Genomic DNA, 24,650 nt, shown 5'->3' with positions numbered 1-24,650 from the left:
AGTATAAATAACCAGTTTAACGTGATTACTTGTTAAACACGAATAATTAAATAACCAGTTTAACGTGATTACTTGTTAAACACGAATAATTGATTGTGTTAGTGTCAGCAAGTGTTCAGCATAGCTAATGCAAAATAAACACTTGGTGGCATTCGCAGTCTTGTGCAGCGATCTGAACTAAGTCGGGGCTTTGTTTCGAGTTGAATGATAATAATGATCATGACAACCACAATACTTGTTCACCGAGTTATGACAATGACAAAGCATGGAATTATATACTACTAAATTTAAGTCGGGGATTTGTTTTGAGTTGAATGATAATAATGATCATGATAACCACAATAGCTGTTCACCGAGTTGTGACAATGACAAAACATGGAATTATATACTGTACTACAACATTACACCCTGAGCAGTTTGAGTTGTATCCGTTGCTCAATAGCATCATCAGTACTAAAAGCAAGCAAACCGCCATCTCATTCATTCAACCATATTGATTTCAATAGTAGAGATTGAGAGACCACCACACGCGGACTCTATACATTTTGACCAAAATATTCCAACTGAACGAAATGTTGACAATTTTGTCTCTTGAAAATATTCATTTTTTTCCCTATGTGCTGAGACCTTGGGTATAGCCTTTATGTTGTGCAAAGAAAATGTTCCTCTTTTTTAATTGACATTGTTGTTGACTTTGAAACTTAGCTTGTAGCCGACGTGTGCACATTTTGAGCATGACGTCTCTGATCCACTGGTTAAAGGACACTTTTATTCTCTCCTCTTTCATCTCAAACTGCTTCAAACAACAAAGCGTGTGACGGAAAAGTGGTTAGGACTGCACGACTGTCCGTGTTTTATGTTATGTGTTGTGTTTATTATTTTACTTTAACGTTAACTGTTTTGTGAAGCGCTTTGTTACAGCTGTTGCTGTTGTGAAAGCGCTATATAAATCAGCATGTATTGTATTGTATTGTATTGTTAGAGAGGTGTTAATTTAATAGTGCATTCGTGGTGTACAACTGTACTGCATCATAATGACAGGTGTGTCTTAGTGTTTTGGTTACCTCGCTTAGTTACATGAGGTCGTCAAACACAATTTGACACAGCAGCGTTCGCCATTAAAATCTGTTTGCTTGGCACTTTTAAAGATTTAACCTTGTCAACTGTGTACCAGCTTTTTTAAAGGGGGCACGTAAGCAACAATCGAGGCAGCCTGACGAGAGCATCTTTTCAACCCTCTATACTATTTAGTTATTGACTGCTCCATCAGGAAGCGGCCATGCTTTGTCATCAGGTCAGCCTCAGTATAATCTGACTACATGACCGCACGCAGAAAATTAAAAGGATTCTGCAATGTCGCAATTTAAGTTGTCCCACCGCTGGGTCACCTTTTTACTTAGGTAGGCCCGCCGCACACAAAGAGACACGGCATAAACCGGCTGAACTGTTGTGCAACAAGTGGTCGCGAGTGGCCCGACCATTGGGGAACTGTTTTTTTGCAGCGATGCAAAATGTCAATGAATGGCGTCACAACATTGCAGAAATGCTACATCCAATGTTCCGGTTCGAACCAATATTCAGACGGCCACTGCCATTGCTGATCGGTTATATGTGGAACGGTCAATCGCTTCATGTGTGGTGGGGAGTCACGCATTGCATTTTTTTTTTGGTTGCGATTTTCCTGTTCAGACGCTTTTGGGTGCCTCTCTAAATGCATAGCAGTTGATTTAAAACATTACAGTATGTCTTGTCAAACTGTACTGTATCAGATAGCCTTTTCCCCCCGATTCCTATGTGGTCCTACCTTGGAATAACTGTCAACCTGATGCTAAGTTGGTGTCCATTCCACAGTGGAGTTGATTTGACTTCCTACCCTGGCAATGCAATGTAGTGCATTGCAATGCAGCGCCACACGATGCAGTATCAAGCGTCTCCAACGCTCGCGGTCTAAATTTAAACTGCGCAACAGCACATTTTGTATCCTGTCACCGAGGGCGTCTGATATGTGTTATTTATTACCTTTGTATGATGACACCAGGGCCATGTCCTTTGGGATTTGATGCTTGGGCACACATGCGGTCATGCCTAATTAAATGGAGGCGAGTCACTCTATCTGATTGTTGAACAGCTTCCAGTTGATGCCCACTTATAAAGTGTGACAAGTGTTTTTTTTTTTTTTAAGTAGTACAGTTTTTTTTAAAGAATAAATGAGTCAATATTAAAATTCCCACAGAAACAGAAATGAACTTTATTCGGATCATAGAGATTATTTTTGCTAAAAGATGATTCTACTGTACAACTGTTGTTCTCAACATTTTGACTTTCTTTTCCTGGTAAAACTATGATAATTTGTTTCCTTTTTCTTTTCAGTATGACCTTAACCCTTTCAGTGGTCACTACAGTGGACAGCTTATCATGTTATCAGGTTACAGCAGGGGTGTCAAACTCATTTTTGTCGCGGGCCACTTTGTAGTTCCGGTTTCCCTTGGCGGGCCGTAATGAATTTTGGGAAACCATATACATGTTTAATCATCAATCACAATTTAATCACACATTTAATCACAAATTGATGGATAACTAGTTTTAAAATCAGAAGTCAAGAATAATGACTGTTATTGTGGCTTATATATGACAATTTGAAATTTTGGTTCAGACTTTAGCAAGCATCATGGAACTTGACATGCTTGATTTGCTTTCGCGTGCCACGTAAAATGATGTGGCGGGCCAGATCTGGCTCCCGGGCGTTGACTTTGACACCTGTGGGTTACAGGGTGCACGAAAGGGTGAATAGTCCTTCATATCATCTTCAGGATGGTGGTTGACATTGAAAGCAGCAGTATTCAATCCTCATTTCAAGGTACAGAGGCACAATGCAGTATAAAAAATAAAGTTCAACTTGACATCTTTTTTTTGATCACGAAGTGGCATTATCAGGAGCTCCTTTATATTAGCTGGTTCAAGTCGGACTTGATGTGCTGTTGTACGCGCAGACACACTATGGTGCATTGTTTTTGCACCGAGGTGATCAGAGTTGGGGCCGCTTGCCTGTCGGCTCCTGTTTACATTGGCTCAACCCCACTGTGTATATGAGAGAAGTGGAGAACTTAAAACATGTTCAAACTACAGACACAGTCTTGTAAAACGTCAAACCATCAGACGCAGCTTTTTATTTATTCATTCATTCAGTGACACGATCCGCATGATTCATCATCAAGTGCTTCATTGCCAATACCTCCTGAGGTCTAATTTTTCAACATCTCATGTAGCAAGCTTCCTGTGTAAGTAATCCTCCTCTTGGGATGAAACGTCTTCTTTTTTGGCCGCAGCCACGTTTGTGGATATCTGAAGTCGCTGGGGTTGTGCTTGTAATGGCAGGTATGACTCAAGGTCACTGTCAAATGAACTCGAACTTGACTTAACAGTGAGCCCCCAGTATATTGCGGTTCAACTTTTGCGGTTTTTATTTTTTATGGGTTGAACTAATAAACGACTTTAGTGTAGAATCACGTTATGACTCAACATGAGGATGAGGTGGAGAAGGTTGCTAAGCAAAGTGAATATAAGCCCGTGAGTGCTGTTGTACTACATGGTTTGGATACACAATGTTTAATTCTCTCTCTCTCTCTCTCTCTCTCTCTCTCTCTCTCTCTCTCTCTCTCTCTCTCTCTCTCTCTCTCTCTCTCTCTCTCTCTCTCTCGTTCTACATCTCACTTTGGTAACAAACAACCCACTAGTTTCCTTTTTTTAATGCTATCAACAGATTTTAGTTCTGGAATTCACACTGTGCATAGCAGAAAAGATGTAGTCTTGAAAGTGTGAAAGGCTCCAAAATGAAGACACCTCGGGAGGAAACAGTTGAAAAGGTGGCTAGAAATGTTGTTTAATGTTCTTATCAATTTGACATGATATGTTAGCATTAAGACAATGGACTTTTGTTATTATCTGATTTGATTATGATATGGTAATCCAGCATGCTTTTCCTGCTATTTGAAGGAGTGGGCGAGTCTTAGGTCTTCTTGTTATATGATAGCCTTGCATTTCTTGACAGTGAGAAAGTGAGAACACGCATTTGTGGGACTTGTAAAATTATCGATATCAATGATATGGTCGCTTTATATCGCGGCTTTTAACCTATTGCGGGTGTTCTCTGGACCTTTTCCCTCCCCATCAGCAGGGGTTCACTGTACTTTTTATTCAGCTAACGGCGATGTGACCGAGAGCTAAAACTACTGGTCGCTGGTTCGGAGGCTTCTTGCATGGCCGTGCCGCTCTTTTCGCCTGCTTTCCCACCACCTCCTGTGACCTGCTGACAGCTGCAGATGGAGAGATAGGGCAGCCTGGAGCTGTAAGCGGGACAGGTGAGAGAGGGAGGAGTCAGTCAGGAGCCCTCACTCAGCAACAACCGCCCTGGGACATCGAAAGAGACATCGGTGTGCCCTCAATCGCGACAATATGGCACTGTTTCAGATTTCTGCCTTTGATTAGTCATAACACAAGTCAAGGCGCTCAATGCTAAAGCTGAAGATGCACACAGTCTCCCCTGCCTAAACACACACACACACACACACTTAAAAAAAAAAGATGTTCACCTCTATGCTCGCAGGATTCCCCCTTTGTAGGGTTCAGTTGTGTGGTCCATTTATGGGGCAGGGGGCAAGCTACGCCCCACTCCTTACGCTTATGTTGATGAATGGGCTCTTTGTGGGCCTGTGGAAACAAGCCACAGCCCTCCATCTCCCTCCATATGGCCGAGGCCTATACATCTCCCGTAGCCTCGGGCCGCAGTGAACATCTGCCTGTCCCAGAGTGCACTTGGGCACTGGGGCTCCATGTGCTCTGCCGGACCAACGCAGATGTTCCTGTCCATGGTGTCAGGTTTATTTTGCGACTTCATGCCGAACTCCACGGACGGATTTGCCACTGTAATGCTCCATGTACCGGTATTTTACCTCCGGAGGTTGCACGCAAGCTTGGCAAATGCACTTAGCAGGTTAGGCCTGTTTGACCCATATCCGAGAAATGATGCCTAAACATCCAAAGTCTGTGACTCTGCGCTTTCTCTTCACGCGTTATTTATTTATATATTTCCAAGTGGTAAGGTCTGCTGATGAGGCAAAACGTCTCGCGCGGCGACTCTTTCACGGTGCTTCTAATGGGCTTCATCGCTTGGAGCCCTTCTGAAGCGGCACCGTGGTTTGAAAAGAAATGACTTGACTGTGTCGTTAATAACCTGAAAATACCCCCCCCCCCCCCCCGATCTACTTTGCTTAGCTTTGACATCAATGCGCCATTTCCCATTTGAGAATTACGGTACATTTTCCGTTTTATGCAGCGTATTTACCATATCACCATCATCCTTTCTCATGAGCACCTTGAGACAGTAATTCATGCCTTCGTCACATCCCGGCTCGATTACTGTAATGCACTTTACTTTGGAGTCAGCCAATCCTCCATTAAGCGTCTCCAGCTGGTCCAGAATGCTGCTGCCCGTCTCTTGACTGGTACTCGTAAGAGGGAGCACATAACTCAACAAAACTGACTTGTATTCTTTGGCATTTGACTCAGCATGACTCAGACTTGATCTTAGTTTTACTGTTTGGTGCTTTCTACCATCTTTGTCACTGATTTATTGCTTTATTGTTGTATATATGATAGTTGCTCCATGTACAGCACTTTGTATGCAGCGGTGGCTGTTTGAAAGTGCTCTATAAATACAGTTGAGTTGAGTATTTGGACAATACGACATAATTATTAATACGGCGGTACCTCAATTTACAATTGTAATTTGTTCCTTGACCAAGCTTGTCACTCGGTGTTCTCGTATATCCAATAATATTCCCCATTGAAATACAGTAAGTTGAAATGCAATTCAATCCATTCCAGCCCAAAAAGACAAATTGTCGCCACACCTTTTAATAGAACATAATGCTGTGTTGCATAAAATCATCCTAAAAGAGAACACAAGGAATTTAAATGGTTGTGGCACAGGACATTTAATTACTATAGGTACTGTAGTATTCGTGTGTTAGATGCGTGCCTTTAAGCGATGTGGCCTAGTGAGTGATGTGCGGACCTCGAGTCAGTTAGTCTATGTGTGAGCCTGAGATTGTGGTCTACAGCGTGTCCGCAGTGAGCGTTTTCATTTTGCGTTTGTATGTTTGACGGTTTGTCACATTCGTGACAGAAAATGCATCGCGACTGTGGCGCTCTCTGCCCACATGCGAGGCGGTCTTACAGCACTTTGACGCTTCCAATGATGGTTTACATACAAGCGGGGTTTGCTACCTTCAATTTTGTCTGGGAAGTGAAACTCACGCTTTATGAATTGAGATTGCGTGACCGACGAGACAATTTTCATGGCCTTCAAATAGTCTTGAAGTTGCTTTTCACATAATAATAATAATAATACATTTTATTTATAAGCGCCTTTCAAGACACCCAAAGGACACTTTACAATAACAAAAAAACACAAAACAATACGGGTTGCGCTTGGAGTCAAAACAGTGAAATTGGATGGCCAACGAATCCTTTCCTTGATGAAGAAAATCCCCTTCACCACATGAGCAGAGATCAATGACACTCCGGAGAAGGCCTTCATGAATGTCAAGACGCAGGGTTGATAACAAAATGAAAAGGCACTTGTCACGTTCCAGAAAAGGAAATGTAGAGTGAAGTCCTTCAAAAAAAACAACAAAAAAAACGTTTACTGTAAGTTCTCGAACTACAGAAAAAAAAATGGAGGCCATATGTATTAGAAGTTGGGCAAAGAAACAGCTTATGATCCAAAGCATACCACATCATGTGTCAAACACGGTGGGGTTGGTGTGAGCGCATGCACGGATGTGTAGAACTGCTAAAGGAACACGCTCACCGGTGTTGAGCAAAGGTGTGACAGCGAACAAGTGGATCTCCGGTGCTGTTGCGTCTTAGTTGAGCAGATACAAAACAAATCAACACAAGAAAGGTCATCAAATGAATGCACTCGAAATAAAGGCAACAGAATTTTTTTTTCTTCAAACCACGTGTAAATATTCAATCGGAGTCAGAAGAATTGGGGGGAAAAAAACGTAGCGGATCCCACCGCTAATTTTGAATACAGATTTGTCTTCGATAAGGACTAAAATAGGAATCCTGTACAGAATACTGTAGGTGTCCCAAAAATACTCTTCTCACATTCAGACGAGTGCGACAAAAACTGAGAGGATGTAGATTCAAATTGCAGATTAATCCTATAAAAGCAATATCTACTTTTTGAAAGAAAGGAAAAGTATTATTTTTCAACGGTCAAGCCAGTGGCCTCATCCCGACCCAATTTGACATCATTTTCCAAATACCTGTGGATCTAACTTTGTATTTAACTATGAATGCAATAAGTGCGCAGAAACGGTGAGTGGCAGTTGGAAACCAGATGTCCTTTTTTTATTGAAGGAAGCCAGAAGCAGAAGGTGAATTCCTGTGGAAAAAAAAGCTCCACAGAGAGTTAATTAAAACAGTGCACTGTGCAAACGTTTATCCACGACCTCCGCCCCATCAGGGGAGATTTAGGAGTGTTCCCATTGTTCTTAGTGTCCACTCGTCACTCGAGTGTGACTGATGGGTAAACGCCTACCTGCATAAAAAGTGTGATTGATGGCTAAGCTCAGGGTTGTGCCCTCAGGTGGGTCTGCAGGTTGCCATGGTAGCGAGTCATGACGGTGAATGAGGTATAGCCTGGACTTTGAAGCTCAGATTCACCCGAAACTCTCCAATATGATCATTTAAAAGTGCTTTTGTTCAGTTGTTTTGTTTTTTTGTTTTACTCACCAATGAAAGAGCCTGCTTCGTGCTCATCAGGAGCCAAAACGCCACCTGAAAAACTCATCATGACTGCACTGCTCCACTATACATTTTTTTTCCTCCCTTCGGAAGTTGCTCGAGACATAAACCAGAAAGTAAAAATTTTGCTCACGTTGCCAAATGTGGCCTTGATTGGTTAGATTGTCAAGAATAATACCGTTTCCATCTTTATTTTTGTTTTTGAATAAAACCGTGAGCCTGTATGAAAATTGAGTTGTTTTTTTTAAAGCACACTTACTTGGGAGGTAAATACATTTTCTGTGTATTTTTGCTATTTCACACAATTATGTCACGGCAACCCAGACCACGCTGCTTGGGTTTTATCAATCGATGTAATAAGACAAATGTCTTTCCAGTGCAGACAGACACACCTGATAATGGAGTGTCAGGAGAGTGGGAGGCCACTTAATTGCCATTCCTATTACAAATCACTTTTTATTTGTGCAAGTCACATCTCTCTCTGTCTCTCTCTCTCTCTATCTATATACTGTATATTTGGAAACATCTGTGTACCCCTCTGTATTATTCTGTTGCTTTGTAACCCATAAAAAGAATAAAATGAAATGTAAAAATAAATAACACATTTTGAAAAACCTCTGACGTGATGGGGCCCAAATTTCCGATCACATGATCGGGACATGCCTAACCGGTAATTCTTGTGTCCTATTAACATCCACGTCGCCCACTGAAGATAATTCCCAACTGCAGTACCAGTCAAAACGTTGGATGTTGCTATTTTATTGTAATTGATACCACGCTGTGGATGGATTAACCGGAAATAAGCTTTGATGGTACGGTAATATTAAACCTTCTAGAAAAAAAAATGCTACTTTAACACAGTCGGTGCATCAACAGTTCCAAACAGAATTGCGGGTTTTGTCTTGATTTTTTTTCTAATCACACATAGTTTGAAAATGGACAAAAGTGCAATCATGATTCATTGTATTTTTGTATGGGTTTACCGAAAAATACTGATTTTGACCCCTGAATTGTGCGTTCAAAGATGCGAGAACTGCGTGGAGATGCTCTTCGTCCGCGGCTCCAGCAACTGCGTGCAGTGCGACACGCCCCTGAGGAAGAGTAACTTCCGCGTGCAGCTCTTCGAGGACCCCACGGTCGACAAGGAGGTGGAGATTCGCAAGAAGGTGCTGAAGATGTGAGTGAGGGAAGGGAGAGAGGGAGGGAGGGCGAGGGGTGTGGCCCCGCCGTGTTTATGTGTCATCCCATGCCGCCTCCCACTTCTTAAGCCACCTTTGTCTTCCTCATTACGTTGTTTGTTTTGTAGACAATGAGTCTCCCTGGGGGAGCCCCAAGCGGGAAGGCTCTTTCCCTGCCATTTTTTTTTTTTTAACTTAGCTCCCCTCCCCCGCCTCCTTTTTTTCCATCTCATCTGTCCTTTAATAGCCCCTTAATTGACATCTAATGTGTGTCTATTAGGCAGAATGCAGACACGCTATTATAAAATGGTTGATTTAATGGGGTATATTAATGTCGGCCCATGTTTTTCTTTCCTCCGGTTTCTTGCATCTCTTTGCAGTTACAACAAGAGGGACTGCGACTTCCCCAGCCTGAGAGAATATAACGACTACTTGGAGCAAGTGGAGGACGTCGGTACGAGCGCTGACTGACTAAATGCTCCCTGTACAAGTCTGCTAAAAGGATGTTTCCAGCCGCCGTAATGATTTCTCCCCAGCTGCAAGGAGAGATGTTTAACAGGCATTAGTGCATGCCAGCCTGGGTCATAGATCACAGGGTAGAGCTGCCAACGCTAACACGTCATGAATGCCAACATCCCATATGCTTTTAGCGCTTAATAGTGCACGAGGCAACCTCCCAGGGTCTCTTGGTCCAAGTGAGGATTCACAAAGATTTTGTGTACATTACAACATTTCTTCCTGCTTTCCTTCTTGAAGGCGTATTTGTTTTCTTTGGATCATCTGCAGAATTTAAAATAACACTGACTGCAGCTGGGCTGCATCATTCGAGTCGGCCGTGATGGACAGACTCAAGCGCTTTCATTGCGGTTTGTGTCTCCTGCCTGTGCAGTGTTTAACCTTACAAACAATGTTGATGTGGAGGACACCAAGCTGAGGATGGAGCAGTACCAGCGGGAGAACAGAGAGATCATCCAGAAGAATAAAGCCAAGCTCGTATGTATACAGTCCGTTCATTTTTGATGAGTTAGGCGGTTCGACAAAAATTGGAAGGGAATAAAGACAATAAGGCTTCGCAACTGACACTGTTGTCATTGGATTGGATCTCATTATGGTTGCAGTCTGCCCTGGAACTAAAACTTCTGTTCCATTGACTTTTCCAGTAGTTTTAATGAGTTGTCCATTTGTGATCGATGTGCTTATTGAATCCAACCCACCTGCCTCACCTCAGACCCGAGAGCAGGAGGACCTGGAGGAGCTGCTCCTGCTGGAGCAGCAGGGCAATGAGCAGCGGAGACTGGATGTGCTGCAGGAGGAGCAGAGGCAACTGCTGGCCAAAAAGAAGAACAAGCAGGCTCTGCTGGATGAACTGGTGAGAAGTCGACGCAACGCACAAACAGAATGCCATGTCTGTGCTGTTGCGCAAATATGAAGAGCCACCACATGATGACATACGACGTGTTCCATCGCTGACACGCACGCACACGCACACACACACACACACACACACACACACACACACACACACACACACACACACACACACAAAGCCTGAGGGTTCATGGGTGATCATTAAGAGCTTATTACCAGTCATTGTGCTGCTGGGTGCATTGTTCTCATTCTGTGATTCCCAAGCCTCTTGGCTCCATTGTGTTGAGCTGCAGGCTTTGGAAGTGATTGTTCTTGTGGTGCGGCCTGCTGAAGCACCATCACAGATAGCAGGTTAAGCTGTGTGTTTGTTTGTTTAAGGCACAGGGCCCGTCCTATGTGGGCAGATGAGATCAGTGCTGCCCCCCCCCCCCCCCCCCCCCCCGGGAACCCCTCTGGGTCTTGACATCTGTATATACCAGCACCCCCAAACACAGCATTCTCACACTGCTCTCACACACACACACACACACACATACAAACAAAGTAAACGCGATGCCTTTTTGGTGGTTTCCTCAACTTGTGGTTAATGATCTGCTTCACGATCAACTTGTCGATTATTGTGCTTCACTTTACCTAAAGATTAGTTTGAAAAGTAGGCATTGTGTGCTTATTCACATGCATTGAGTACAAATAGTGTCAGTGTCTTCATTCGTGGTCAGGTGTGGCTATTTTGAAAGAACACAATTATCCATCCAGCCATCCATTTTCCGATCCGCTGATCCTCACAAGGGTCACGGGGGGTCCTCGAGCCTCTTGTTGCCCACGCCCATAGTCAATCTTCAAATCAAAATAATTGACCCAATCTCGGGTAAAAGTAGATCCATCCATCCATCCATTTTCTGATCCTGTTTATGCTCTCGAGAGATGCGGGTGTGCAGGAGCCTATCTCAGCTGTCTTCGGGCAGTAGGCGGGGGACACCCTGAACCGGTTGCCAGCCAATCGCAGGACACACAGAGACAAACAACCATCCACGCTCACACTCACACCTGGGGACAATTTAGAGTGTTCAATCAGCTGCCATGCATGATTTTGGAATGTGGGAGGAAACCGAAGTACCCGGAGAAAACCCACGCAGACCCAGGAGGAACATGCAAACTCCACACAGGGAGGCTGGAGCTCTGCCAAAATCATCCTAGTCTATTTTTTTAACAAGATCTACGATCTTAAGACAGGCAGCACTACATTCAGATCCAGCGGTCTTGATCCAAGGCAATACAAAACCCTCACGATTAATGACGGTACTTATTTCCCAAATTGTGGCCTGAAAATAGGACACTAACCACAGCGGCGAGAACCTTGATGGAGACCCCAGGACATGTCATCACCGGAAGCTATTAAACACATTTTGGGGGATTATCCTAAAACACAAATGTCTCCTTGCATGTCCTGCCGAACCATCAAAAATCTTCAAACTCATCAGTGAAGTGCATGTGCGAGTTTCGGTTCTCAACTGGACCAGACAACACCTCACTCGGAGATACTGAAAGGCTCGACCTTGTAGCTTCTTGCATTCGAGGCGGTGCAGCGCCTTTGATGCAAACCTATTTGTTTTCTCAGGAAACATCTCAGCTTCCTGCCTACCTCTTGCTTGCCAAACACAAGGCCCGCGTTTCCCAGCTGGAGACGGAGATCGAGCAGCAGAAACACGCGGTCAAAGCCACCAATCACTTTTCAACAGGAATCCAGATGGTGAGTGGGACACTTTTTCTGTGTTTTACTTTTAGTGAACAACATTTCAGATTAAATCTCGTGTTGGACCAAAAAGCTCGGGGAGGTTGTTTCGGTTTCACCTTTGCCGTAAGAAAAAGGTCCTGACTCAGTTTGTCATGTCATCACATTGCTCTGAGCTTGAACCGGGGGAGGGAGGGAGGGAGGGAGGGAGGGAGGGAGGGAGGGAGGGAGGGAGGGAGGGAGGGAGGGAGGGAGGGAGGGAGGGAGGGAGGGAGAGAGAGAGAGAGAGAGAGAGAGAGAGAGAGAGAGAGAGAGAGAGAGAGAGAGAGAGAGAGAGAGAGAGAGAGAGAGAGAGAGAGAGAGAGAGAGAGAGAGAGAGAGAGAGAGAGAGAGAGAGAGAGAGAGAGAGAGAGAGAGAGAGAGAGAGAGAGAGAGAGAGAGAGAGAGAGAGAGAGAGAGAGAGAGAGAGAGAGAGAGAGAGAGAGAGAGAGAGAGAGAGAGAGAGAGAGAGAGAGAGAGAGAGACGGGATGACTCCGGACCCTCTTAAGCTTTCCATGCCTGCAGAGACCTTCCATTTCATTTTGCTGCTATTCTAGTTTCCAGTCATTTGTTTTCATTTTACTGTGATGAGACACGCTGTGTCATCACCTGAACCCCTCCCCAACAACCCTCATGAGGAGTGCTTCCATTCCCACAGTTCAGTGATGCATTGGAGAAATATCCGCGAGGTCGTCACCTGTAAGCTCCTGCCAAATCCTCTCTTGCCTCAAGTTCTCCTTTCCTTGATTGACTCTTCAACCATGGTTGTTCTTCATCATCCAGATCAAAAAGTGCCCAAGGGTTGCACTTTCTTTTTCTACCGCCGCAAAATTAAACGTGCTGATGGCGAGAAAAACGGCGATCTTACGCTGCTCTTGGTTTCTTCTGCGGTTGCAACCCCCCCACCCCTTCATTTATTTTCACTCTACCGTCCCTAAGCCCTCCACATACATATGCTCCGCTCAGCTGCAAGTCGGGAGAACATGTGGGTTTGAATTTTCCTTCACCTCGGAGTCCAAAAGCATGACTTGTGTTTGACTTGGTGAAATTTCAGCACAGACTGGCAAATTCTTGCAGCTTGCTGGAATTCATTTAGCTGCTAGGTTGCGGTCCCTTGTTCCAAGATGAGTTTGAGTTGGAGGAAACTCATCAGCAAAGCCCGTCTGTCATGAAAGCACTCAGAGTGATGCCAATTAGTGCTTGGAAATATGAACTCTTTTGGCATAAGTAACCATAGGACACCTGGTCATTACACCCCTACCAATTAACTCATTCAGTACCAGCCAATTCTAGACCAAATCTGAAAAGACGTTTAAAAACGTCTTTGGGAGTGAATGAGTTAAAAGCGGTACAAGTTCTAGTTAGCGAGACTCTTGTCCATGCAGTGTTTTAGTTTTGCAAAAGGCATCTGTGAAAACTACAGAGACAAATTTATCAAAACTATACAGTCGGTGGGGCGCTCGGGCAAAGGAACCCTTTCATTATGGGTGGACTCCAAAAATCCAAATTTCCAATCCAAAAACGTAGTTGAGTATTAAAAACGTATCTTTGTCCGTTTGACAAATGTATAAACATGTCACTGGTCCGGCATGCAAATCACTGCATTTTATTCAGGCATTTTGGCAGCGTTGGCATTGTGACGAAAACAGATCATTGTCCTCAAAACCCCAAATAAGATATTCTACTCTTATATTAACCTCCTACGCAACAAGTGTAAGATTTAGATCTATTTTAACATTCTCTGTGAATAATGTGTTTATGATAAAACAAAATGCCGACAAAAGTGTTCCATTTAGTGTTGGTTGATCCGAGTGCGAATTGTTTGACCCTGGAACAATCTCCGCTTACTGCCATCCTAAATGTTGTTATTTGCCTTGATCATCAATTTTTTATTTGTTTGTTTTTGAAAAATTTAAAGATGTATTTTCGGCCAAATGGGATGTTTAGCCTCAGGAGAAAGCAAACCGTGATCGAGATGAATGAACAGTTGGTTGACTTTATGGCCTCTAATTTTATCGACCGTGTTGATGTGCGAGTTCATCTGTCACCCACAAGTCGGTGATCATCACTAACCCCGACGCATGCAACACTTTAGCCTGCCTGCTCTCTCGGGCCAAGGTGAGCTGTCACTGGTGGAATGGCATATCTGCCGGTGGTTGAGCCCACCAATCCGAAGAACGTCAAGATGCGGAGGCTCCAGTCTTTAAATAAAGACTGCTCTCGTGTCTCATCGAATGCAGCAGCTGCGTCATGTTGTTGACTGGGAACGTGCTAGCAAACATATAAGCCTGCTCTTTACTCTGGGACGCCAATGTCAGACGACTATTCCGGTTGAGTCAGAAAGCTGTCAAATGGATGCTTGATGAAGGGAAAGCATCCAAATGTCAAGTTGCCCGGGCCCAGGTGCGTTGTGAGGCTTGGGATGTGCCCGATCTTGCCTCAGGAATGGCTTGAAAATCGCGCGCTAATCCGCCACTTTGTACTGGTGCTATTGAAGAAAGCCAAGCACACAACCGTGCCTTGTCTGAGGAAACATCCTTTGAAGAATCACTTGCTCGCTGGTATCAAAAGAGAATTACTGAAAGGGAGGCAGTCAGCTTGTCGCTGTTTAAACACGCTGCTTGTTTTTTGTCTGACACATTAAGCCGGTCTCGGTGCCAAGCAATGACAAGTCCCCTCTCTTGCCACTTGCTCACGGGCATGAATTCATGATCATTAACAGATAAATGACAGGTTTGTGCAACGAGCAACTTATAACGCCTAGTCTCAGATTGGTTAAAGGTTTTGCCTTTTGTTTTTGTTCAGGAAAGCAGTGTCAAGTGTTTGTTCTCTCTTGGCGTGTGTATTTGCGATCCCGGAATTATCCTCGGCTGCTTTGTCCCATTCCTCAAAGTGTTTGACCGATGGGGAATTGCTCGAGTCTAGAGCAGCTTTCAGCAGCATCTTAAATGAAAGGTTCTCGCTCCACTATGACTTGATCCACTTGTCACAGGCAACAGAGCAGCTGACATAGTTGACGAAGCCGCCGGTGGAGGCGGCGAGGGACACGCACAATTCAAATGTACAGTTGGCCAAATGTGGGTGGCAAGTTTATCCCTAAACATAGATGTGTAGCTGACTTAAATATCCCCGGGTCCTCTCTGGCATTATTCAATTCGACTTGAACTGTATGGAAAATACAAACACAAGTGCAAAAAACAAACACACTCTTCAGTCAGGTTTGTTTTGCTTTGTTTGATTGCCCTCTACGGTGACCTCTGATTGGGAGAGAGACTCGTCAGAGTAAGCTCGAGCTGAGCTTGATTTTTCTCTGGCAGACTGGCCCAACCTGTTCTGCCTGAGAGGTTAGCGTGACATACTCCCCACCCCCTTCAAGTCCCCATTCAGTATCTCCAAAGCTTCAATTGTATTTTTTGGGGAGGGTGGGGAGAGGGTGGAAACCAAATCTTTGATTTACTTTGTCCATTTATTTAATGTCATCACAAATAACTGTTTTTATATTTAACTATAAATTTTTTGGGTGTGTGACTTTTTCTCACTTGTTGGATTAGCGGAACTCCAATTGATCACTACAGGCCTTTTTGATAGCGAGGGGTCAGGTCAAGGGCCAAAGAGAAGTGTCAGTTGTGATTGGCACCGGCACATGTGGGCATTCACACCTCTGCCCCTCTCCTTGGCTCGGCCCTCTTTAGGATGGCCTCAACAACACTCGCCTGTGTCTCAGGCAAGCCCGGCACGGCAGAAAAAGGACTTGTCAGCTTTAAGGGCTTTGCACTGGGGCAGCTGCCTCTGATCATATAGTAAGTTATATTTAAACATGTAAGGCAAGGGCGACCATCTTTTACGCTACTTGCTACCTGAAGATCACATGTCATTTTGCATGAATGGAGAGGCTCTGTGTGGTGTGTACGCGATGCAGACAAAAATATTAACGCCTGCAAAGCTGTGGCGTGCGGTGAGGTTTATGACTGGTGAGACACTGACTTGAGTCGGATATAGAGATAGCAACCAACATAGATTAGCCTGTATTTCAATTTTGAACTGAATTGAAACTGAACTTGTTTTCAAAGCTTTTAATGTTGCTACATTCAATTCCACACTGTTGACCCGATGTGATGGCAAGGGCAAGAAAGACAAAATATTTATGAGGTCAAGTTCATTGTTGCTGTTTTTTTTTTTTAAATGAAAAATGATTTGGTCTTACCTTTTATATTGAGTATTTTTTTAAAACCTCAATTATTCCGCACGTATCCTATGTCATAAACTGCATGACCGATGTTTCTTATAGGGATAACCCAAAACATTCGGAAAATCGGGGTCGAACCTGGTATGGGTTTTATTTTTTAAACATTTAAAGGTACAAAATAATCAACATATGCAAATATCTTGCCTAATAGAACAGTAGTCACTTAGTTTTATGTTTCGCAGTGTTCCCTTTTTAAAATTTAATTTATTTAGGAGCAATGCAGTTAGTGTGACACCCACACCCACAGACACGCCTCTCTCCTCCACTGCGCACAGCTCTCCTTCAGGCAGATCAAAGGCAGAGACAGCGCTCCGGGTTTTTCTTCATAGCTTCTTTGGAGTTTGCCGAAAGATGCTCCTTAATAATTCAGCCTTGCCTGATCGAAAGAAGCCTCCTCGCTAAACGGCATCGTCAAAGAGTTGAGTGAGCTGAGAGTGCGATTCTGACTCATCTAATACATATACATAAAGCTTCCCGTACGTTGAAATGTGTTGTGTTTAAAGTTAACATTCAATTAATGTAAAAGTCAGGGCTGTGGTGCCTGTATTTGCTAATTCTACGCAAAAAAAACCACTAAGAATTTAAGTGCAAAAGGTTATGAGATGAACCAATTACACATTAAAATGTTCATTAAATGTAGCATCAGATTTAGTGTTAAAAATAAAAAAATAGGTAAAAATGTTGAACTTTGAGTTTATTTTGAGAGTATTACCAATCGCAATTGACACTGATTTGGTGGAATGGTGCATCTAATATACGTAAATATACAGTACAGTATTGTATACAAAACATAATCATTGAAATATGTATATATCCGTATTCATTTGTGAAAAATCAGACGCACGCTCTTTTTTTGTCCTGAATGCATTGCCGAGGTCTTGGATTGGGACTCTGTATGGGCAGATACTTAAAACCAAAGACATTATATTTTCTTTGCTTTGTGGGAAGGAGGACCGTTACAGGAAATGAGCTGGAAAGTTTCTCTGTCTCATAGTCTGGCAGCTACAAAGGATGAACAACAATATATTGGTGGCAAACACTATTCATGACGACTCACAACAACAAAAGTTATCGAAAGGCACTTGGAGCAGGCTAAGGAACATGAAGAAAATTAGCATGTCCAACAAGAAAAAAAAATGGAGCTGAGACAACCACGGCACAGTGTGGGGCAGCCATCTGCCTCAACCGTCGCGGTAATTGCAATGGTCATTGTGAAAAGATTGGTCTCTAAGTGTCGTTTGTGGAATGGTGTGTGTCACTTATTTTTAATGTATGCTTAAGACGGACGGTGTGGAATGTTTGAAAGGCGGATCTCTCGCCCTTTTGAAGTAAGGCGATTTTTACAAGTGCGTGCCTCATAAACGTCCCTTGAGCGTCTGCTTTATCATTCCGTTGGATCAATGGACCCGCGTATCCTGCTTTGTACAGGGAATATAAACGAAAGAGTCGAGACACACGCCTGTGGGCTTCCTCTCTTGCTCGTCTGTTATAACCCAATGTTTGAAACATACGCATATTTATTTGACAATTAAGGTGATACTTACGATAAGCCGGAACCTGCACAAGAAGTTATAAAGAAAGACTTAACAGCATTTGTTTCACAAATATATTGAGCAAGAAAGCTAAAATGCTAAAGCTAAGCCTGTTTTTATTTAGGCGACCTTGCAAAGGAATGCAACAGAAAGGTCTCGAGAATGGAGGCTTGCTGTTTCGTCTGTCACTTCAGAATCAATTTTACCGCTCCATTTCTTCCGTTGCTTCCCAACTCCCATCCATTGCCCGTTGCGTCGACTGTTACATTGGAGATAAGTAGTGCTGAAAGTTTGACGGATGATGGATGAGAGAGTGAGGGAGTGCAAATTTGCGGGAAAGTTGCTCGGCCTCAGTTGGCAGGTCTGTGTTTCATTAGTCTTTGGCGGAGGCGCGTATATGTTGGAAGAATGATGGGACAGGATTGGAGATCAACGGCACCCCCAGGTTAAAGGGGCAGACGAGACCGTTGACATTTTTTTAATTGTAATACAGTTTATCGGGAAAGATTTGAACTGAACTTTGTAAAAAACAGACGTGTATTCAGCAAATATTCACAAAGTGTCCTTTTTCTCCTTGGCAATTTCCAGTGAGCTGTTATCTCTCCAATGCAAGATCTCTGCTGCATCAATACTGACGATTTGCAATAACACAAATGATTTGGAATTCTATTTTATTGGGGGGGGGGCACGTGGGAGAGCTTCTTATTGCCACCCCTCAATGAGTCATTTTATCACCATAGCCGCCCCGCCGGAAAATTTCTAGCTCCGCCCTAGACATTCGCACCATAGCAAAACAGTCAGACCGAATGATTTGGACAGTTAAAAAAAAAACAACAAAAAAACGGTCCACCCCTCATAAACACTCATGATGTTGTGGCCAATTACAATCAAGTGTAGCCAGGAGTTTTTACAGTTTGGCCAAGAAGATTCAGAACTCAGTGCCAACCCTGAGTCGTTGGTGTATTTAATAATCAGATAAATCTGTTTTTATGCACAATATACCGGAGGTGGGAGACTCTAGTCAACTCAATTCACATTAAAAAAAAAAGTATGTGCATGATATGAGAATGTCATGTAGGAGATGTATCCTTGGTCAAATTATTTAAATAAAGCGTTGGCGTCGAGGTCCTCCTGTGTATTGAAACCATTCAAAATAAGTGTTGTATTTTACTGCCATTAAACAGTAGTTGACTTAACTCTAATGGATTTCCACAACCCGAGACATTAAGTGTGTTTGTTTAGAATAATGATGTTGTGTTTGGCTCAGTTAGTCTGCATTCACTCTCTGTGTGCATCCTTGGTGATTTAGTCATTTCCATTCGAGCTTAGGTGGCTTTTCTTGTGTATAGGCTGAAGCGTGTGTGAGGCTGCTGGGACACATGTTACTCATTTCGTTTGCTTTTCATTAACTCCCCTCTGAGCTCTCTTGTTTATTCTGCCTTCAGCGAAATTCTCATCTTTCTCTCTTCCTTTGTCTTTCTGGTCCTTTTGAGTTTCCCTGCAATTTTCCCCGTTTGGTTAGGCATCCTCGTTCCAATTCCCGGATTGTTCTTCTGAGCCGGCTTACTTTCATGCGGACACAAAGTGGGTCCGACGATGTAGTACTTGTGATGGAAGAATGACGATCCGAACAAATCTGCAATGGCCTTGAGTAGTAAAAGCGTTCTTGTTTGATTACTGAGCTAATCCTAATTTATGAAACTTTTTATTTCATCATTGCACCAAATTTGAAACAATTTTTCCCTTTGTTACTCTGCTTTACCGGGAAATGAGCTGCATAATTACTTTTGGTATCTGTATCCCCTCTTGTCTTTGTTGCATACGATCAGGTGCAGTCATAGAGCGGTCATCAGAATTAGAATTTGAAATCTTTGTCATTGCACAGTATAGCATATACAGTACCGTAATCTGGAGGCTGCACGATTTACCGACAAGGTAAGTACTCTGCTCGACAGATCTCTGCTTTTTCATTGGTGAGACCAGTTGATACGCGGAGCGATGAGGTATTAATTTTAGTACTTTATTAGCTGCGGTCAAAACACTGCTGGTCACTCATTGGTCAAACAGATTCATCATATTGCCGCACGATTGTAACATTTTGGGATGTATGACCCGAAATGACAAAATACCACTAATATCAGCATTGAGGATCAACTGGAAAATGAGATGCAACGGCGTGCCATCAAAGCCCAGCGCTTAGCGTCACACTCAAGTCAGAATCTGGTATGAAAATAAAATGTCTTCTTGTTGTTGTTTGTGAGCACGTCCCGTTCGGCCGAATGCATCCAATGTGGTGTGCCTTTCATAGTTTCCCCACAATACTCTTTTGAAGACCGCCCCACACTCAATCAAGTGGAACCGCGCTGGTACTTTTCAGAAGAAAAGTGGCGGCTCTCAACAGGACGCAGCACAACTGCAAACCGCGAGCACAATTAAAAACAAACAAACAAAACAAAAAAATAAAGCAATCATTGAATTAATGACAGCTTAAACCAATGCCAAAGATGATTGTTGTCTAGTCATAAAAGGTTATTTGTCTTTCTCTCACCGTCTTGCTTTTATTGCTCTTTATTCCAGCGTCAGACGGTATCTCTGCAAGCTGTGCCCAAGTTAGAAGAAGTGCTTTACCACTACAAGCCCCTCCAAATTGAAACCTCAGGACCGCCGGTACCAGAACTGGAGCAGCTGGGAAGACTCGGGTAACAGTTTTTCATACATATAAACCGTTTTCATTTCGTTGAATAGTAGCCAAAGTTTTAAAAGGAAAATAATTGTAAAAACACAGGGAATTCCGTAGACATGTAATTTAACTGAAATGAAACAAGGTATGTGATTTGGAAATTGGCTTTAATCTACACAACACAATTTTTTTGTTCCCATTGAGTGCTGAAGTATATACAAATCGAAAGTCTGTGCGAATGTGATGATGTGCTGCAGTTGTATTGCAATTCCTAATTCAGTCCCACACATTGATGAGATTTTTCAAGTCCCTGCTTGGAGAAGCTTATTTCCATTTTACGTGTTGTGTTCTTTCTGATTGGCTATGAAATTGATGTCAAATTCATCCAGTCCGCAATTACATAAATTCAAGGCATTAATTCGCGATTCAAGCACGCACGTGAAGGTGAAGGTCGCTAGGACGTAGGGCCGGTCAACAATTCAATTTCAATTTATAGCGCGATAGATACCTGATCAATATCAATAGAAATTGCACTCAATATAATATTGCAACCCCCCGATCTCATCATTCTGTGTGCCGTAGGCCAAGGCTGCAGAATGATGTTTGATTTGTGTCACAATTACAAGCACCTAAAAGGAAATTATGGCGCACAAAAGTGTATTTTATTAACAGATATTTTGAATGGTATTTTTCTGAGTCAAGTCAAATCCAATGTACTGTATGTGTATAGTCCTTCATCACAAAAAGTCTCACAGGGCTTCACATGCTCACAGTTGACAAATATTAACGACATCCCCTGATGTTAACCCCCAGGAGGGCAAGGAAGAACTTCAAAAACGCATCTGGGGGAAAAATGAGAAAACTTACAAGGGCTGCAGCGTGGCCAATATTTAACACAATATGGTGCTGGACACACCGTTAGTTGAATAATATAAACGTCCATTTAACTCAATGAAACGCTGCAGGAAGACACATTTGGAGAGATGTGTACTCCTCTAAACCGGTAAGGTGAAATATTATACTGGCAATTTAGAACAACATTCCCTAAATTCAGCTTTTTACTTCTGGGTCTTTATTTTGAAGAGTAAAAAAAAACCCAACAACTCAATATACTGTATATATATATAGATATCGACTGATATGAAATAATTATATCGTGATACACTTTTCAACTATTTCTGCCAGCGCTCTGAAGCATTTCTGATTGTCCTCTGATTAATGGCGAGACTGAAAGCAAATTAGCCAAGGAGCGCATCCCACAAGCCGCCACAGTGCCTCTGCAGGAGCGTCCATTAACACACACAGGAAGTGCTCCCCCCCTCTCAACAGCCCCCTTTGGGCCAATCAATCCACGACGCCACTGGTCCAGTCCTCACCAAATGCAAGTCATTCATCAGTCATCCCCAGCGCCCGGCCGTCTGCACTGCAATGGCTCTGCTACTAAAACCCTCCCACATATTGAGAGTGGCCCGTTTTTATTGGGTGACAGGATCAAAACAAGGTCATATTTTGGGGGAGGTGGGGGAGGTGGACCGTGTTCAATACTGCTTCGCCCTGACAATAACCTTCATTTGACGGAGATATCCATCTTTCAGCATATTGTATTTTGGTTGTCCTTCAGTCTAGCAGCAACGTCAACTTGTTTAATTGCCGGGAAACACAACGACTGAAGCTGAAACATGCTCTTTCCAGAATTACTGGAGAGTCTAAAAAGAAAAGCTGTCGCATGTTTGTTGCTGCATGATGTATATTCAGTGAAATGCTGAGGCCATGCTTCTTTCAGCGAAGCTAATCGATATGTACTGTATATGAAACACAGCATCGTTTAGACGTAGAGCAGGTGCGCGTCTGTGTGTCCGTCCACGTGGACTAACACTGGAACGGCCACAGACACGAAAAGGTCTTGATTGAGGAACTCCGGCCCGGTCAGATGAACCGTGATGCCAAAAAATGTCGTCAAGTGAAAAAAAACGACACTTTCGAGTGGGTATGCATATTTAGCTGCAGTCCCAACCAAAAATATTGGAACTGCAATGTCAATTCCTTAGTTTTTGATGCATACCGAAGAAATTTGGTTTTCATCTGAAAAGATGACTAGGAGACAGAGGTTCAGAATTCCAGCTGTCATTTCATGGTATTAACTTCCAGATGCGTTTAAAAAAACACTTAGGGCAGAGCACCTTTTGTTTGAAGACACCCACTTTGCAAGTGAACAAAACATTGGAAGACGTGGCTGATGGTGTACAAGGAGAAGAAGCCGGCGATGACAGAAACATTTCGAGGGGTGTGAACAATCACCCAAAGACAACAGTCAATGACATCACTGCCAACGTTCACAGGGCAGAGGTGACGGTATCACAATCTACTGTACAAAGAAAACCTGGAGAGAAGAAATACAAAGGCCATACAAGATGCAAACCACTCATCGGCAAAAAGAATCTGAAGGCCAGATTGCATTTTTCAAGGGAGTAGAGGGAGCCACAAAAGCTGTGGAAATAAACTTTTATGGACCGATGAGACCAAGATTAACCTCGACCAAATGGATGGAAAGGCCAAAGTACGGTGAAAGAAAAGATCTGCTTCTCATCCAAAAGCACACAAACTCATCTGTGAAGCACGGCAGAGTAATCTCATGGCTTGGGCTTGCATGGCTGCTTCCAGAACGAGCTCAGTCGTCTTTATTGATGATGTAACTCATGATGGTAGCAGCAGAATGAATTCTCAAGTCTACAAAACCATTTTGGCTGGCCATTTGCAGAGAAATGCATCGAACAGAATCGGAAAGAAGCTTCATCATGCAACAAGACACAAACCCAAAATACATTGACCCACACAAAAAAAGGACTTTGTCGGGGGGGAAAGTGGAAGGTCTCAGACTGGCCCAGTCAGTAACTGGACCTTAGCCCAATAGAACATGAGGAGACTGATGGGAGAAACACCCACAAACTGAAATAGGCTGGATTAAAGGCCTGGTGAAGTCAATGGGTTGCAGGCTCGATGCAGTTATTGAAACTAACAGTTATGCAACCAAATTTGTTATTCATTTTAAGTTCATTTAAATGTCTGTTCCTGTACTTTTTTTCAAAAGTGGGTGGCTTAAAAAAAAAAGATGCTCTGTCCTAAGTTTAACACATCTAGATTGAAATACAGTTCAAATAAAAGCTGGACCTCACGTTTTTTTTAATGTCTCATTCATCTTTAGATAAGGAATGTCTTCAGTACACAACAAAACCAAAGGACTTGACCTTGATGTGCCAATACTTTTGACACGCGTTTTGTGGGTGTTTGCTCCGATATACTGTACATTGATGGTCAAAGCTTGCACATGCACTCAGCCAATGTTCCTCCAACCTGGTATCCTCATTGAATCGCCCCCGTTATTGCACTCCCAGCATTTTGGCTGGAATGCAACCGATGTGCTGTGTGGTAAATATTCACATAACGCGTGTGTGCGCGGGAGAGAATACAGACAGGGCTGAAGGGGTGAAAAGTGAGTCCCCTGTGCGGAGTGTTGGACGCCAGCTCCAGTCCTGTGACCTGTGAAGGGAAATATGTTTCAGCGTGGATGTGCCTCGGTGTGGATGAGCTGGAAGGGGCTGCAAGGCAGCAGCTACTTATTTTAAAACTTGGCTGTTTGTCTTGGTCAAGGCCCGCAGTGACAGCAGCACCAGTGGTGATTTGTCTTGGATGCAGCCGTCAAGGGGAGACGGTTGTACATCAATACACAGGCGCAAACCCTCCCTGTTGGCTCCACAGCTTCCAGACGTGGGCTCGTGTACTGATATCCAGTCAACACACGGCTGAAAGGGGCGCTACTTCTCATTCCAGATGGACTACATGTTCAGACATTCAAAAGTGTCTTCTCAACTTCCCTCCCACAGTCACACACTTTTATGGTCTCAGATGGTCCGATACACAGGCAGTATTGTATCAAAAATTCCATCGTCCCCATAAAGGTAATATTGGTCAGATTTAATTATCACTGTCCAAAAGGTTTTGAGTTAACAACTCCATCTATTTTTCTATGGTGCTTATCATTATTAGCTTCAAGTGTGAGCT

The 24,650-nt window shown here is 43.3% G+C and overlaps 1 protein-coding gene across 4 annotated transcripts in view; it reads left to right on the top strand.

The window, feature by feature from the left end:
• mnat1 (MNAT1 component of CDK activating kinase) overlaps positions 1 to 24,650 on the top strand; it is a 37,659-nt gene that overhangs the window by 290 nt on the left and 12,719 nt on the right. For all 4 annotated transcript variants that reach the window (XR_015102595.1, XM_086126497.1, XM_086126496.1 and 1 more), the window contains exons 2-7: positions 8,840 to 8,992; positions 9,374 to 9,447; positions 9,883 to 9,986; positions 10,222 to 10,362; positions 11,980 to 12,111; positions 20,489 to 20,610. Coding sequence is in view for 3 of the 4 variants with exons in the window: in XM_086126497.1 (XP_085982623.1) it covers positions 8,840 to 8,992; positions 9,374 to 9,447; positions 9,883 to 9,986; positions 10,222 to 10,362; positions 11,980 to 12,111; positions 20,489 to 20,610 (726 nt within the window). In the remaining variant the exon portion in view is untranslated. The remainder of the gene's footprint in view (positions 1 to 8,839; positions 8,993 to 9,373; positions 9,448 to 9,882; positions 9,987 to 10,221; positions 10,363 to 11,979; positions 12,112 to 20,488; positions 20,611 to 24,650) is intronic.

Source organism: Hippocampus guttulatus, chromosome 13, assembly GCF_054856545.1.
Source record: "Hippocampus guttulatus isolate MCC_2025c chromosome 13, RoL_Hgut_1.0, whole genome shotgun sequence".
Taxonomy (NCBI): domain Eukaryota; kingdom Metazoa; phylum Chordata; class Actinopteri; order Syngnathiformes; family Syngnathidae; genus Hippocampus; species Hippocampus guttulatus.
The sequence above is the reverse complement of the archived record's forward strand: the minus strand, read 5'-3'. Positions and strand labels throughout refer to the sequence as shown.